Raw genomic sequence first — 16,894 nt, 5'->3', positions numbered from 1 at the left:
CTTCAGTCTCTGTGGCATTCTGGGCTTTTAAAACAAACAAACAAAAAATAATAATGTCAATTTCTGGCTGTACTTTCAATAAACTGAAAAGCAATAGGCCGGAATCATTATAATTAATAAATAGTCAGTCCAATTTCTAACATTGTAAAGGCACCTTATTAATTATTAAGAAATTAAGAGGCGTTTGACAAGGTACAGCCACTGTGCTCCAAATCATTTGTGGAGATTTCTTCAAAATAAAGTCGAGCTGTACTACACATTGGGAAACTTGAGGTAACTAGGCTTTGCAATGGGCCTTCTGGACCACGTGATTTTATGCGCATGGCAAGCTACTAACTAGAGACTTCCGGTCGCGCTGCACTGACTTACACTTCACATGAACTTGCTTTTCCACTAGAGGGCAGTGTCGCATAAATGACGCTCTAACATGCTCAATGTCGAGACCATGACAAGTCCACAATAAGAATACTTTTTGAAGTAAAGAAAAATTTATATATATATATATATATATATATATATATATATATATATATATATATATATATATATATATATATAGTGTTATATAGTTATATAGTGTTCTCAGCATAAAAAAGTACACCCCCTTTGAAAAGTAACATTTTAAACAATATCTCAGTGAACACAAAAACAATTTCCAAAAGTTTAATATATACATCTGTTCAACTTATAACATGAAAGTAAGGTTAATAATATAACACATTTTTCAGTTTTACTCAAATTAGGATGAGTACACCCCACAACAAAAACTACTACATCTAGCACTTTGTATGGCCTCCATGATTTTTAATGACAGCACCAAGCTTTCTAGGCATGGAATGAACAAGTTGGAGACATTTTGCAACATCTATCTTTTTCCATTCTTCAATAATGACCTCTTTTAGAGACTGGATGCTGGACCGAGAGTGATGCTCAACTTGTCTCTTTAGAATTTCCCGTAGGTGTTCGACTGGGTTTAGATCAGGAGACATACTTGGCCACTGAGTCACTTTCACCCTATTCTTCTTCAGAAATCCAACAGTGGCCTTAGATGTGTGTTTAGGATCATTGTCATGTTGGAAAAGTGCATGATGACCAAGTGATGGTAGCATCTTCTCTTTCAGTATAGAGGAGTACATCTGTGAATTCATGATGCCATTAATGAAATGCAGCTCCCCAACACCAACAGCACTCATGGACAAGGACACTTATGGACAAGGACACATGTAGGCACCATGCATTTTTCTTTGTATTCTTCACCTTTGCAACGCCATACAATTTTGAAGCCATCAGTTCCAAAAACATTTATCTTGGTCCAGATTATAGATTCCCAGTAGACTTCATGTTTGTCAGCATGGGCCCTGGCAAACTCTAGGCCTGGGCTTCAGTAGAGGCTTTTTCATGGACAGCACCCATGCATGCCATTCCTCTGCAGTGTACCGCTGTATTGTGTCACGGGAAACAGTCACCCCAGTTTGGCTTTCTACTTCTTTAGATAACTGCAGTGAACTTACATGCCGATTTTCTTCAACCCTTCTCATCAGAAGACGCTCCTGTCAAGGTGTTAACGTCCGTGGACAACCTGGACGTCTCTGTGAGATGGTTGCAGTTCCATCTTTTTAAAATTTTTGTACCACTTTTGCTACAGTATTCTGAATGATAAGTAAAACTTTGCTGATCTTCTTGTAGCTTTCACCTTTCTGGTGTAAAGAAATTATTTTCTTTCTCAGGTGACATTTCTATTCCATGTGGTGCCATTGCTGACAGCATGAAATGGGAAGGGATTTTCTTTAAGTAACACCCTTTTATAGTCAACTGTCTGCTGGACACCTGAATAATTAGACTCACCTTTGGTTGAATTCTTGTTAAATTAGACATTTGTAGTCTAAAATTTAGCTTAGACTTTCAGTGGGATGTACTCATTTTTGTATCATCCTAATTTGAGTAAATCTGAAAATTTTGTTCTCTAAGCTATATTATTAACCTTACTTTCATGTTTTAAGTTAAACAGATGTTATATAAAACTTAGTCTTGTTAACATTTTGGAGATTTTTGTGTTCATTGAGATACTGCTTAAAATGTACGCATTTACGATGAGCACTATATATATATATATATATATATATATATATATATGAGTAATGTGTGATGTGTGTGTGTGTGTGTGTGTGTGAGAGAGAGAGAGAGAGAGAGAGAGAGAGAGTGTGTGTGTGTGTGTTTGGACCTCAACTACTATGCAAATGCCTTAAAGCAGGTGACTTGAAGTTTGACATTCTGAGGGCCTGTACAGTACAAAAAGCTGAGTTGCATTAATGTTCTTCATACATCAAAATCTCTTAGTGTGATGTGTTTTCTCATTCACATATTTGGAGCTTTTCCCAGATTTGATTACACAAACAGTTCAGTGCATATTGACTTGATCTGCCAGATGCTGTTGTGTAATACTGTTGAATAAACGTCTTAGCCAGGGCTCTGCTAAACAGATCTGGATGAGTTGCATTTACATTATATAAGGCTGTGAAATAAGGCTATATACAGTCATTCAGAGCTTCAGTTACATTTAGTTTTCAAAGATATATAACTGTCAAGAGTGGCGATGTTTGGCAGCAAGTGAACAGTCAGTTCTGGGCTACCAGTGACAGAGTCATGGACAGCCAAGGCTCACAGATGCGTGTGAGGAGCAAAGGCTAGAATACTGTAGCACAAATACCTTAAAAACTTCATGCTGGCTATGATAAAAAAGGTGTCAGAACACACAGTGCATAACAGCTGTGTATGGAGCTGTGTAGCTGTAGACTGGTCAGAGTGCCCATGCTGATCCCTGTTGCTGACTAAACTGCTACTAACACTAAGGTATAATATCCTACTGGACCATGAGTGGATATGTAAATGTTAAAAAATAATAAATAAATAATACAAAATATACGATTTAATGCTGAAGAAAGAATACTTTTATTTATTTAACATGATTAGTCTTCACAGCATGCATGATTACATAAAGATTGCTTAGTCATTATAAATTGTATGTCTCAATGCTCACTGGGATTGGTATGTTCATGCGTACACTCCCCATCTTCGGAAGAGTCATATTGATCTTTAGGAATTAGATGAATGACGTTGTGGTCAGACCGGCCAAGTGGGGGTCTGCAAACACATTTATAAGCCCCGGGCACATTCCCATAGCACAGATCCAGGGTGTTATTGTATCTCGTTGGGCATGTGACATATTGCTCAAGGTTACTCAAGAAAGGAGTGATGTCACACCTGTTGAAATCACCCAACAAGAAAACAGGACCACCACCAGACCTTAGCAGAGCATTATAGTAAAGATCAGCTATGACAGTGGCAGCTTGATAAAAATTAGGCCCTGGAACATAAACATGGATGAAGGTAAGTGGTGGAACACCCTCAGGATGACCATGAGGTATAATGGACACAACCATTAACTCATACTCTGGGGTATTCCCGATGTGTTCCACCCACACATCTTTCACCCAGTCCGCTTTCACAAGCATTATCAGTCCCCCTCCTCTACGTTTTTGAGTAAGCTTTGCATTACGATCAACCCGGACAGATGTATATCCATCCAAGCTGATTCGGGGTGAATTTCTATTTAACCATGACTCTGTGAAGAATATCAGATCACTGGCAAAGGATTCAGCATTCTCCATCATTTCTTCGATCTCCTCCATTTTGTTCGGAAGAGAACACGTGTTGGACATGGTTATTCTAGGAAGGCTGAACTGAAATTCCTTTACTCTTTTGCTAAAGATTTCTGGTGTTTTATTCTTATAATCCCATGTTCACTGCTGGACAAGTCTTGGCCCTTCTAAAGACTTCTGTTTTTTGTTCTTATCTGATTTGTCATCTGACATATGTTTATGCTTGGAACCAATCTTGGAACTGATGTCTTTTGTGGATATGAGAATAAACTTCCCTATCTTCCTGTCCTGCTTTTTGGTCTGTTTATACTCCACACAAATGGTGCCTCGTGTGTATGTTTGGCTGCCACACATCTCCGTAGCCAAATCAACGTGACACAGGGATTTCACTGAGCATCTCTCTGAAAAATGAAGTAGGTGATGAAATCCAGCAGTTGATCCAGACAGATGTATTATTATTGTGTTCTAGTAAGCAGTTCTAAATCGTGTTGCTTACTATAATATACAATATACACAATATATGTTTTATATGAAATGATCAGAGAAACACTTATGTCCTTACTGCAATTCAGTCAATAGATTCTTTACTTTTTTCGCAGCATTTTGTCCTCAGGTGTCTGCTAGCTTCTGTCTCATGTTTGATTTTAACCAGTTCTTCACAGTTGTCAGTCAGATCAGGTAGTGTTTATGCCAGGACCAGGGCCCCTCCTGCAACCTGCAAAAAAGTAAAAACTGTATGTATGTGTGTTTATATATACACCTCATTATCACAACCATATGTCCTTGTTGTGCATTTTATTTGAAATGTTGTCTCCATTTTGTTCTTATAATAACTCTGGAAGGCTTTTCCCATAGATTTTGTAATGTGGCTGTGGAGATTTTCCTAAACAGCTACACAAGCATTAGAGATGTTCCAAAGAATGTTTTGGCTATGTGCAGGGTGCTTGATTACTCCCATTCCAATCTTGGCAACACATGCTTTGTTTGGTTGTTGTCAAACATGTCTCTGTGCATGCTGATTATTAATCTCCACCTTGGTCTCATAATGCCAAGGGTTATATTTTCAGAAATTTAGTGATTTTTTCAGATTTTTCAGATTTTGCAACCGTTGTGCTGCCCTATTCTTTTTGAATATAAGGAACTTTTTCCAAGTCACCCTTTCATGAAAGCCATACTTGCTCAGTCTTTTTATTATCTGTTGATTTGCTCGTGAACATACACAATTAGTGAGCTTACAGAAGACTGTAGATCATAATATAGGCCTTTGGATTTCTTTGAGCATTAAATGGTCTGACCTTGGACTAAATTTGCTGGGATGCCCACTCCTGTGTTGCTTGTCAACTGTCTTGAAAGCTCTCCATTTATAAACAATAGTTTTCACTGTAGAATGCTGAATTTTAAACTGATTGGAGATGGCCTTATAACCCTTCCCAGATTGATGAACAGTAACAATTGCTTCTTGGTGTCCTTTCTTCTTGGCATTATGTAAACACACACCTGAGTGCCCCAGAACACCAAACTAAATGCAAAAAGATGTGCTTTTATAGAGTTAGTCACAATTCTTGATTATTAGCATTTCATTCGTAACACCTGGCTGCTTAATATTCTCTCAATGACTGTGAATGTTGATTTACTTTCTTTTTGGGAAAAATGGCTACATAATAAAATATGTTGTGTTTGTGTTGTCACCTGAGGACATTTGTTTGTTTAGAGAATAAGTTGATGGGCATTCTATTGTTATTTAGGCCCTAATTAAAACAAACAATAAGAAAAACAACACAAACTGAAGGTGTATTTTCTTTTTATCATCATTGTATGTGTATACACTATATATAATGTCTTTGTGTGTATGTGTGTGTGTGTGTACCTGGCCTGTTCCCTTTAACACAGTTTTCATAGCATTTGAAGCATATTTTGCTCCTTTTTTGCTATTATTTTCGCCAAGGAAACTCCAAGGAGTCCTAGCAAAGTACTGATGGTGGTGAAGAAGTCAGCACTTAGAACAGCTACATGTGTCTATAGTCTTCAAGAGTCGAATTAGACGACTTAGGGGCAGATCCCTCCCACTCTGTTTGGCCATGGCCTTCAGAATTCTTGCTGTGATTTTACACTGTACTTCATTGGAGGACAAGTCTTGACTCTTACACTCCACTGATAGTTTCTCCTGGAGCCTTTCAATATTTTTACAAATCTTTTCAATTCGCTCTGCTGTCTTCTGTGCATTTTTCATTGTTTCACTGGATTTCCAATTCTCCAAACGCGAAATGCAAAACTGGTTACAGTACCAGCTCCAACTGTTAAACTTGCTGCCGTCACCAGCAAGGGTGCAGCCAGACCGCCAGTCATAAATGTTGCAATGCCTGTTTCAATTAGGGCAGCAGACCCAAGCACAGCTGCTGTGTTTCCCACCAACTGGCCTGCAGTCATAACATCCCTCATCTCCTCCAGTTCTTTTGCTAAATCCTTGAGATGATCTGCACATTCCTCCTGCTTATTCATCCAATGGTACAGCTCATCACACAGTTCGTCTGCCACACCCATGGTAGAAGAGAAAATGGAGAAACTGGAATTAGAAAAAAAAACACAGCAAGGATTATTAAGATTCTGAAAAAGTAATCTAAGTGTCATCTTGCATAATCTCTTGTTTCATAATGACAAGAATTTCCTATGCTGGGCTCTTGGGGGATCATGACAAAATAAATGTTGCTCTATTTACTGTACAAGACTGTGACAAGTTTGTAAAACCCTAGCAAGATCCATCCACAGATCTGTGAAGCATTGAAATAAACATCAAATACACCTTCAACAAAGATGATTAATGTCTGCTGTGGGAGAAGCTAGTAGTAATTTAGGACCTAGACAATCCACTGGGTCCAGAAAATGGAGTACGCAATGTGTGTATAAATGTTTCTACATGAAATCATACAAGGATTGTGTACTAGTGGCTCATGCATTCAGGATCAGAGATGTGGGAAGGCATTTTACTGGGGTTAATAAGATTATGTATACATATGGCATGTGCTATGACATCACATCAAAATGATGGTCTTTTAACTGTGAAACTGAGACTGCGATGATTATTATAATTGATCTCCTCTTTTGACTGCACCCAACCACTCTCACTAACCGTTTTTAAGTCGGTTTCATGGATCACATCCTGAGTGCATGCTGTCCGGTATTTATTCTCCTCTCGAGGCTTTTCTCAACTCCTCTAATGCACGAGCTCGCGCCTGAGCTGCTGTCGAAAGCGCTGAGGGACGGAGGCGCGTGCATGTGTGTGTGTGTGCTGTCTGTGAGCGCGTACAAGTTGAAGAAAATACAGAACATGCACTATACAAAAAATACAGTCTATATATTGGCTAGTGTTGATTAATTTTGTATCACAGCAGAACTCGGACATTAGTTCCAGCTACAAGATTTACATTAATGTGTTTAATAGACTCTAACAAACATGATCATTTCTACAGTAACTTACACAAGGGCTTGTGTGGCTGACGCTCAGCATCACCATAACTAACAAAGTGTGTCTAACTGCTGAGATTGTGAAGTTTGATCAAAGAGATGTTTATCTGACATTTTTTGAAGGAGTCTCTAGTGCAAGAGGGTTAGAAAAGGTGTAACTTTATGTTATCTGATATAGGATAGTCTTCAATACAGGGTTTCTTGGTATCAAAAACTGCTTCAGTGTTAGGGTTTTGATTCTCGCTCTGTTTATGTGTGGAGTTTGCATGTTCACCTCGTGCTTTAGGGGTACCTCGGTGTACTCCAGGTTCCTCCCCAGTCCAAAGACTTGCATGATAGACTGCCTGGCATCTCTAAATTGTATGTGTGTGTGTTATTGTTTCCTGTTGAACTCACCTTCTAGGTGGAATAAAAATAAATCTTTAAAAATAAAAATAAATCACCTTCTAGGTGGAATAAAAAAAAATAAAAAGGAATAAAATTATTACCTTTGCGCTGGTGATTGTTCCAAATTGTGAGAACTCTAGACGCAGACATTTGGCATCCACCCACTCATCAAGGTTTTTCACCAAGAGCTCCAGACCCTACAGCAGAGAAGACAGAGTCAGTATCCTGTTTGTGTGTGTGTGTATATGTGTGTGTGTGCATATGTACATGTGTATATGTATGTGTGTATACGTGTATGTGCATATGTGAGTGTGTGTATGCGTGTATGTCTATGTGTACATGTGTGTGTATGTGCATGGGTGTGTATGCATGTGTATGTATATGTGTGTGTGTGTGTGTTTGTGCATGTATGTCTGTGTGTGTGTGTGTGTATGTGTATGTATGTGTGTGTGTGTGTGCATGTGTGTGTGTATGTGTATGTATGTGTGTGTTGTGTGTGCATGTGTGTGTGTGTGTGTGTGTGTTGTGTGTGTATGTGTATGTATGTGTGTGTGTGTGTGTATGTCTGTGCGTGTGTGTTTACCTGTTTATTCTTGTTATTGTGTTGCTGGAGCCTGGCTGCACTGCATCCACATTGGAGGTCAATGTTTTGTTACTCTCCTCATTTCCAAGATAACTTACCACATACCGCAAATTTTCATATACATCACAGATCAGGTAGTCTGTCAACCTTCAGGCGCATTATATGAAAAAAAATTTCAACAATTTCCTCTATCCTTTCACAGTAAGTGGAATATAAATATCCCACTAATATCCTTAGGAACCTTATGTCTTATGTTTTATGTATGTTTAATGACCAATAAGTTAAGTCAGCATATTTACAGCATATATACAACTACACTATATTGCCAAAAGTATTTGCTCACCTGCCTTGACTCGCATATGAACTTAAGTGACATCCCATTCCTAATCCATAGGCTTCAATATGATGTCGGTCCACCCTTTGCAGCTATAACAGCTTCAACTCTTCTGGGAAGGCTGTCCACAAGGTTTAGGAGTGGGAATTTTTGACCATTCTTCCAGAAGCGCATTTGTGAGGTCACACACTGATGTTGGACGAGAAGGCCTGGCTCTCAGTCTCCGCTCTAATTCATCCCAAAGGTGTTCTATCGGGTTGAGGTCAGGACTCTGTGCAGGCCAGTCAAGTTCATCCACACCAGACTCCATGTCTTTATGGACCTTGCTTTGTGCACTGGTGCACAGTCATGTTGGAAGAGGAAGGGGCCAGCTCCAAACTGTTCCCACAAAGTTGGGAGCATGGAATTGTCCAAAATGTCTTGGTATGCTGAAGCATTCAGAGTTCCTTTCACTGGAACTAAGGGGCCAAGCCCAGCTCCTGAAAAACAACCCCACACCATAATCCCCCCTCCACCAAACTTTACACTTGGCACAATGCAGTCAGACAAGTACTGTTCTCCTGGCAACCGCCAAACCCAGACTCGTCCATCAGATTGCCAGATGGAGAAGCGTGATTCGTCACTCCAGAGAACGCGTCTCCACTGCTCTAGAGTCCAGTGGCGGCGTGCTTTACAGCACTGCATCCAACGCTTTGCATTGCACTTGGTGATGTATGGCTTGGATGCAGCTGCTCAGCCATGGAAACCCATTCCATGAAGCTCTCTGCGCCCTGTTCTTGAGCTAATCTGAAGGCCACATGAAGTTTGGAGGTCTGTAGCGATTGACTCTGCAGAAAGTTGGCGACCTCTTCGCACTATGCGCCTCAGCATCCGCTGACCCCGCTCCGTCAGTTTACGTGGCCTACCACTTCGTGGCTGAGTTGCTGTCGTTCCCAAACACTTCCACGTTCTTATAATACAGCTGACAGTTGACTGTGGAATATTTAGGAGCGAGGAAATTTCACGACTGGATTTGTTGCACAGGTGGCATCCTATCACAGTTCCACGCTGGAATTCACTGAGCTCCTGAGAGCGACCCATTCTTTCACAAATGTTTGTAAAAACAGTCTGCATGCCTAGGTGCTTGATTTTATACACCTGTGGCCATGGAAGTGATTGGAACACCTGATTCTGATTATTTGGATGGGTGAGCGAATACTTTTGGCAATATAGTGTATATCCTAATATTTAGTTTGTCACTGGGACATCTTTAGAAAGTTCAGGACTGAAAAACTCTACAGCAGTTGGAGTTTTTTCTCTTCCAGCAGGTGGCAGTACTGAGTGCTTCAGAGTTTCATTTAGCAAAGAGAAATAATCCACGAGAAAGACGGACAGCGTGCTTGATAAACAAGATGTTCCTGACTGTTTATTGGTTTATTGTGTGACACTTATGATAGAGCTTAGGTTGAAATGGACGGTAAGATTTTTTTTTAACAGAGATTGAGGTACTCTGTGCATCTGAAAGCATTACTAGCTGTTGTCTGCTTGTTAAGCCATCGGATGACTGATTTGGTAAAAACTACTGAAAAGTACTGTTTGTAATTTGATTATTAGTGTGTATTTGTACCTGATTGGATGAAGTGCTCTGTATCTGTGCTGCTGTATCTGAAAACAACTTGCTTTAGTTATGATTTCATTTCTCTCTTATATGAACATTACTTGTGGTTTAAAATCAAGAACTAAAAAAAAATCATTAAGCTTCAACACTTATAACATTCATTGTGTCAAGTGTCTGTCTGGTCTTTATATATTTAGTGGGATTTGGTTAGAATTTCACAGTTAAGAAGGCTTGTTGGAATATAATTGCTTTATTGTATAATCAAGTAAATAACACCGGCATTTTTCTTATGTAAATCAACTAATTATCAAAATTATGGGTTAATTCCTTCCTTCTAGGAAAAAGGCAGTTTCTATTCTAGTTAGTGCAGTTTATATTAGTAGTTTCAATACTGTGCAAAAAGTCTTTTTTACATTCAAAGAACTGCTGTAAAGCAAACATGCCATCAAAATAGTGACTTCAAACATTTACAACATAAGCAATATGTTGCTTTCTTTCCTGACATGCACACATTTCTTCTGTGATTTTTGTATTTGGTACACTTCCTAGAAATGTCTGTATTATTTTTTATATGGCTTCCCTTTGCTAATTTTTCCACAAGTGAAAACACTTTTATTCTGCCTCCAGATTATGATGATTGTTTGGACATAGATCTGTCTGTTTAACCCCAGTTTAACTTTCTTCGATCACTTTTCATAATCTCCTATAAAACACTTCTTACACCTTCTTATGGTATTTAAAAAGTATCATAAAAAAATCAACAACATGTATTCTATTTGTTCATGTAATCAGATGCTACAACCCCTGGCAGAAAAGGCAACTTGACTGGAAGTGCCAGAAAAGTGAAGGATAACGCAGCAGACTGGCATAATTTAATCCTGAAATGGGAGCGTCTGAGTGACGAAGGATCCTCCATCGCAACCAAAATAGTCAACTTCAGACTGAGCAAAGAGTAAGAGTCGTAACATTGAACTGACGCATCTTTTTTAAGCTTAATACTGTCTTTCCCCTGATCCATGTTCTCTGAAGCAGGTCTGTGAAGGACCCTGAGGTCATGATGGAGGGCCAGATTTCATCTGCAGCTCCTGAAGAAAGACGTGCATATCATAGCAACCCAGAGCTAGAGGAGGAATGCACCAAACTACAGAATATTGTAGACAAAATGGTACGGTTTGAATTACAGAAATGTCAGGTGCCATTATAAATGTGAGTTTCAGGCCCAGTGTATACTGCTTCAGGAGAACTAATCTAAATTGTACTTGGATTTTGTTAATAATTAGCATTAGGTTAGTCATAGCAAGTGTGGTTTATCACAGTGTCCGTTACATACACAGAGAGTCCATTTTTATTTGTTTGCTTTTTCTTTAAAGGCCCACATTCTGTCTAAAATGGAAAAAATGGTGTCTTCTGAGAAGGGGATATGTGAACTGGAGACATTTCAGTATGGAGAGAATGGAAGACCAACACCACTGTTTCATACTTGGTCCACAAAGCAGTTTGGTAATCTACTGATTAATTTCATTAAAAAGATACTGACCTTTTAAAGGGAAAACACATCATGGCACCACATAGGATTCTTTGGTGTAGCTAGCTGGTGAAAGCCTTAAAGATTTAAGGTAAGAACCTACAAAAAGTCTTTCCTGTTTAGACAGTGCTAACCATTAAAAGAATCCTTGATGAACCCCTTTTAACCCTGGAATAGAAAGAAATAGAAATAGCCTTTATTTGTCACATATACATTACAGCACAGTGAAATTCTTTCTTCGCATAACCCATCCTTGGAGGTTGGGGTCAGAGCACAGGGTTAGCCATGATGCAGCACCCCTGGAGCAGAGAGGGTTAAGGGCCTTGCTCAAGGGCTCAACAGTGGCAACTTGGGCAGTGCTGGGGCTTGAACCCCCGATCTTCCAGTCAACGACCCTGAGTTAACCACCTGAGCCATAATAACAATAATAATAATCATCATCATCGTTGTTGTTTTTTAATTAAATATAATCTTATAGCAGTGTGTGTAAACTATGACCCACACACTCATTGAAAATGAGTTCAGCATTAAATCCAGTTTCTGAGTTACATTTACATTTTACAAAGTTGTGATATTATTATATAATATGCACAATGTGTTTTTTTGCTCTCTGCTGTAGCCGAAGTGTCTTCTGGACTTTATGAGGCTTACAAGCAGGAGCTGGCCCTTAAGAGCACCATATTACAGGAGGTGGCTCACACAACTAACCCAGATCTCTGCATGGTGTATCTCTCCTGCTGGCTCTATCAACCCTACATCCAGGATAACACCAAACTTCTCCTAGAGAGTTTATTGATGGAGACAGGCTACAGAGCTGTTTAATTTATTCATTTGACTTTATTTCTTATTTAACAACACATGATGGAATGGGATGCAGTGTATGCTATAGAATAGGCTGTAAATTTGTACAGAATAGTTCCGTGGATAATGGTATAGCATTTTCTAATGAAAAATTTGTTTTTACATTGACATTGTCTTGACACTGTTGTCAAGTGAAAAAAGCAGTGCAATTAATTCAGGGAAAAATGCTAGTTAGCTAAACAGTAAGTGTGTGTCTGTATCTTTTTTTTTCTCTCTCTGTGTGTATATACAAATTTATTTTATTTCTTATAAGACTCAAGTTCATATGTAAGGCATAACAGAATGGCACAATCATCAAATAAAACATGGCAATAAAGAAAATGAGGAAATAATCCCTGTTCAAAAGTTTGCATACCTTTAGCTCTTAATATTGTGTATTGCCTGTTTTAGCATCAATGTTGGCATGCAATCTTTTGTAATAATTGTGCATGAGGTCCTTAATTCTCTCAGGTGGTATAGCTGCACATTTCTTTTTGGCAAAATGCCTCCAGTTCCTGTAAATTTTTTGGTTGTCTTGATATTGAGGTCAGGAGACTGTGATGGCCACTCTAGAACCTTCACCTTGCTGTAGCCACTGGAGGGTCAACTTGGCCTTGTGCTTTGGATCATTGTCATGTTGGAACATCTAAGAGCATCTCATGCGCAGCTTTCATTTGAATGGTTAATGATGAACCCAAGAACCATTCTTCCTAGTGATTTAGAATATAAAGCTTTTCCTTGAAGTTCATTGGGTTGTTTTATCTTGCAGTTGGACTACAGAGGTTTCTGTGGGCTTCCTCCATTTCAGATTGTGGATCATCTCCTGTTTTCCACTTCAATGAATAATTAATGATCATTTGAAGCCAGTCTGCACCATGAACATTTTTTGTTTTGAAAAGTCGTCATTGTTTCAGTGCAACATATTACCATGCCTTTATGAGTGCTGATGAAAAATCTCCAGGATCATATTTCTTTTAGCAGTATTACTATAAATAGCAAAGTTTTTAAATTGATTTAATTGTTGACTAGCAACATGGTTTCTCCTTTATAAATCCCATGGCATAACAAGCAACCATTTCCTTTATTATTTATTTTTTTTTTTTTATCATGTCCACTCCTTCATGTTATGTATTTCTTGTTGGTTAGAGGAAAGTATAACTTCAATTCCAGGGTGCCAATGTAATGTGTCAGCTCTTATGTAAATAATTATATAATTATGCATTACTTTATAGGTGGCACGGTGGCTTAGTGGTTAGCGTGTTTGCCTCACACCGTCCTGAGTTCAAATCTCGCTCCCGTTCACTGTGTGTGTGGAGTTTGCATGTTCTCCCTGTGCTTGGTGGGTGCTCCGGTTTCCTCCCACAGTCCAAAGACATGCTAGTAGGCTGAATGGAGTCTCTCTAAAAATGTTTTTTTTTTTTTTTTTTTTAAACTGACAAAAAAGCTATTATTACACAGCTGCTTATCACTAAAGATTGTTAATAGTTTAATGTATATAAGCCTTGTGTCTCATTGCTTACTGGGATTGGTTTGGTCATGCGTACACTCCCCATCTTTGAAAGAGTCATATTGATCTTTAGGAATTAGATGAATGACATTGTGGTCAGACCGGCCAAGTGGAGGTCTGCAAACACTTTTATAAGCCCCAGGCACATTTCCATAGCACAGATCCAGGGTGTTATTGTATCTGGTTGGACATGTGACATATTGCTCCAGGTTCCTCAATAACGGAGTCCTGTTGAAATCACCCAACAAGAAAATAGGACCATGAGAACGTGCCTGAGCATAAGAGTAACAATTGGCTATGACAGTGGCAGCTTGATCAAAATTAGGCCCTGGAACATAAACAAGGATGAAGATAAGTGGTGGAGCATTCTCAGGATGAACATTTGGTGTAATGGGCACATCCATTAACTCATAGTTTGGAGTATTTTTTATGAATGGCTTCCCCACATTTGTTGCCCATTTCTTATTCACAAAAATGATCAGTCCTCCTCCTCTACGTTTTTGAGTAAGCTCTGGATCCCGATCACCCCGGACAGACCTATATCCATCCAAGCTGATTGGGGGTGAGTTGTTATTTAACCATGTCTCTGTAAAGAACATCAGATCATTGGAAAATAAGTAATCGTTCCACATCATTTCTTTGATCTCCTCCATTTTATTTGGAAGAGAATGCACGTTGGACATGGTTATTCTAGGAAGGAGGATTTTCTTTTGTCGTGGCTTCTTCTTAGAAGACTCTGTCTTCTGTCTTTGGTTCTTATTTAAATTGTGTTTACTTGTGGAACTGATCATGTCTTTTGTGGATATGAGAGTAAACTCCCGTACTTTACTGTCCTGATTTTTGGTCTGTTTATACTCCATACGAACAGTGCCACGTGTGTATTTTTGGTTACCACACATCTCCGTAGCCAAATCAACGTGACACTTGGTTTCAGGGATTTCACTGAGCATCTCTCTGAAAGATAAATGTAGGTGATGAAATCCAGCAGTTGATCCAGACATTGTATTATTATTGTGTTATAGTAAGCAGTTATAGTAATCATGTTGCTTATCCAATATATCATTTACATAAGAGAAACACTTTTGTACTCACTGCAATTCATTCATTTGCTTTTTAATGTTTGTGACAGCATCACGAAGTTCAGCTGCTTTGGTCCTCAGATTTTTGCTAGCTTCTGTCTCATGTTTGTTTTTAACCAGTTGTTCACAGTTGTCAATCAGATCAGGAAGTGTCAACACCAGGCCAAAGACTCCTCCTGTGACCTGTGAAGAATTGAAATTTCTTTATCATATTTTAATTTATGACCACCTGCCTAATATTGTGTTGTGTCCCCCTTAAGCTGCCAAAACAGCCCTGACCCATCATGCACTGTGTAATCTGACACCGTTCTGATCAGAACCAGTTGGAGAGAATGGGCTTTTTTTCTAGTCAGAACACCAAACTGCCAAAGGTTCTACTTTTAAACAGGTAGTCTACTCTCGATTATAAGCTAAGCTTGTGCATTTCATTAGTAACACCTAGCTTCTTTTTAATCTCTTAATGTGACTGTAGAAGTAGGGAAGATGCACTTTTTTCCCTTCAGGTTTTTAAATAGTGTAGGGGGGTGACTACATGTTGAAATATGCTGTGCTTATATAGGTGCTGATTTATAAAACAACAACATAAAATTGAAAGAGGATGTACTTTCTTTTTCTCATGACTGTAAATACATACAGTATTTGTGTGTGCATGTGTGTGTCTTATATCTATGAAAGAATACCTGGCCTGTTCCCTTTAATGCAGTTTTCAATGAAATAGTAGCCACTCCTTTAGTAATGTATTCTGCTCCTTTTGTTGCTGCTGTTTTCATAAACATGACAGAATGTATAATAGGTAGTAGCATACAACCCATACTGGTAGTTAGAATTGTCTCTGTATATATTTGTGTATTTAAAGGATCAATCCTTAAGAGTTGAGTTAGGCGAATTAGGTGACTTAGAGAGAGATCCCTCCCGCTCCGTTTAGCCATGGCTCTCAGGATTCTTGCTGTTATTTCTTCAAGGTCTTGACTCTTACAGTCCTCTGATAGTTTCTTCTGGAGCATCTCAATATTTTTCTGAATTTCCTCTAATTCCTCAGCGGTCTTCTGTGCATTTTTCATTGTTTTACTGCATTTCCAACTCTCTAAAAGCTTACATGTAACACTGGTTACAGTACCAACTCCAGCTGCGACACCTGCTGCCATCACCAGCAAGGGTGCAGCCAGGCCTCCAGTTAGAAAAGTTGCAATGCCTGTTCCAATTAAGGCAGCAGACCCAACCACAGTTGTTGTGTTTCCCACCAACTGGCCTTTATTCATAGCTTTAGTCATCTCCTCCAATTCTTCTGCCAAATCCATGAGATGCTCTGCACATTCCTCCTGCTTCGCTATCCAACGGAACAGTTCAGTGCACAATTTGTCTGCCAAATCCATAGTAGAAGAGAAAATGGAGAATCTAGAATTAGAAAAAAATATGGTTAGGATTATTTAGATTCTGAAAAAGTCATCTGAGTGTCACCTTGCATAAACTCTTACTTGTTTCACAGTAACAAGGAGTTCCTATGCTGGGCTCTTGGGGGAGCATGACAAATAAGACCCCAGCAAGATCCATCCACAGATCTTTGATGCATTGCAATAAACATCAAATACAATTTCAGTAATGATAGATCATTTCTGATCAGGGGAAGTTGTAATTTAGGACCTAGACAGTGCCCTGGGTGCAGATGATTAAGTACACAATATGTGCAGAAATGTTTTTACATGAGATCATACTAGATCTGTGTACTAGGTGCTCATGCATTCAGGAGCAGAGATGTGAGAAGGCATTTTACTTTGGGGTAATAAAATTTCAAGCTGCATACATATGGCATGTGCTATGACATAACATCAATATGATGGTCTTTTAACTAAGAAACCGAGATTGTGTTAATTATAATGTATGTACCACAATTTACAATTGTGACATAAATGATGGGTTTATA

General features: G+C 38.9%; 2 protein-coding genes across 3 annotated transcripts; one reads left to right on the top strand and one right to left on the bottom strand.

The window, feature by feature from the left end:
- Nucleotides 1-9,755: 9,755 nt before the first annotated feature.
- LOC131359571 (cyclin-dependent kinase 2-interacting protein-like) lies at nucleotides 9,756-12,717 on the top strand. 2 transcript variants are annotated; one of them, XM_058399530.1, is made up of 5 exons: nucleotides 9,756-9,881; nucleotides 10,815-10,974; nucleotides 11,052-11,187; nucleotides 11,393-11,522; nucleotides 12,167-12,717. In XM_058399530.1, exons 1-5 carry the CDS (start codon nucleotides 9,875-9,877, stop codon nucleotides 12,367-12,369), a joined length of 636 nt encoding a protein of 211 aa, XP_058255513.1. In that variant the 5' UTR covers nucleotides 9,756-9,874; the 3' UTR covers nucleotides 12,370-12,717. The 2 variants fall into 2 exon arrangements, with proteins under 2 accessions (XP_058255513.1, XP_058255514.1); XM_058399531.1 differs by having other exon boundaries at nucleotides 11,055-11,187; nucleotides 12,167-12,709.
- A 191-nt stretch (nucleotides 12,718-12,908) lies between these two features.
- Nucleotides 12,909-16,894, bottom strand: LOC131359569 (uncharacterized). The gene is made up of 3 exons (XM_058399528.1): nucleotides 15,654-16,894; nucleotides 14,987-15,156; nucleotides 12,909-14,848 (listed from the first exon to the last, which is right to left on the bottom strand). Exons 1-3 carry the CDS (start codon nucleotides 16,344-16,346, stop codon nucleotides 13,897-13,899), a joined length of 1,815 nt encoding a protein of 604 aa, XP_058255511.1. The 5' UTR covers nucleotides 16,347-16,894; the 3' UTR covers nucleotides 12,909-13,896.

Source organism: Hemibagrus wyckioides, linkage group LG09 (assembly GCF_019097595.1).
Source record: "Hemibagrus wyckioides isolate EC202008001 linkage group LG09, SWU_Hwy_1.0, whole genome shotgun sequence".
Classification (NCBI taxonomy): domain Eukaryota; kingdom Metazoa; phylum Chordata; class Actinopteri; order Siluriformes; family Bagridae; genus Hemibagrus; species Hemibagrus wyckioides.
This window is presented reverse-complemented; position numbering and strand designations above follow the sequence as displayed.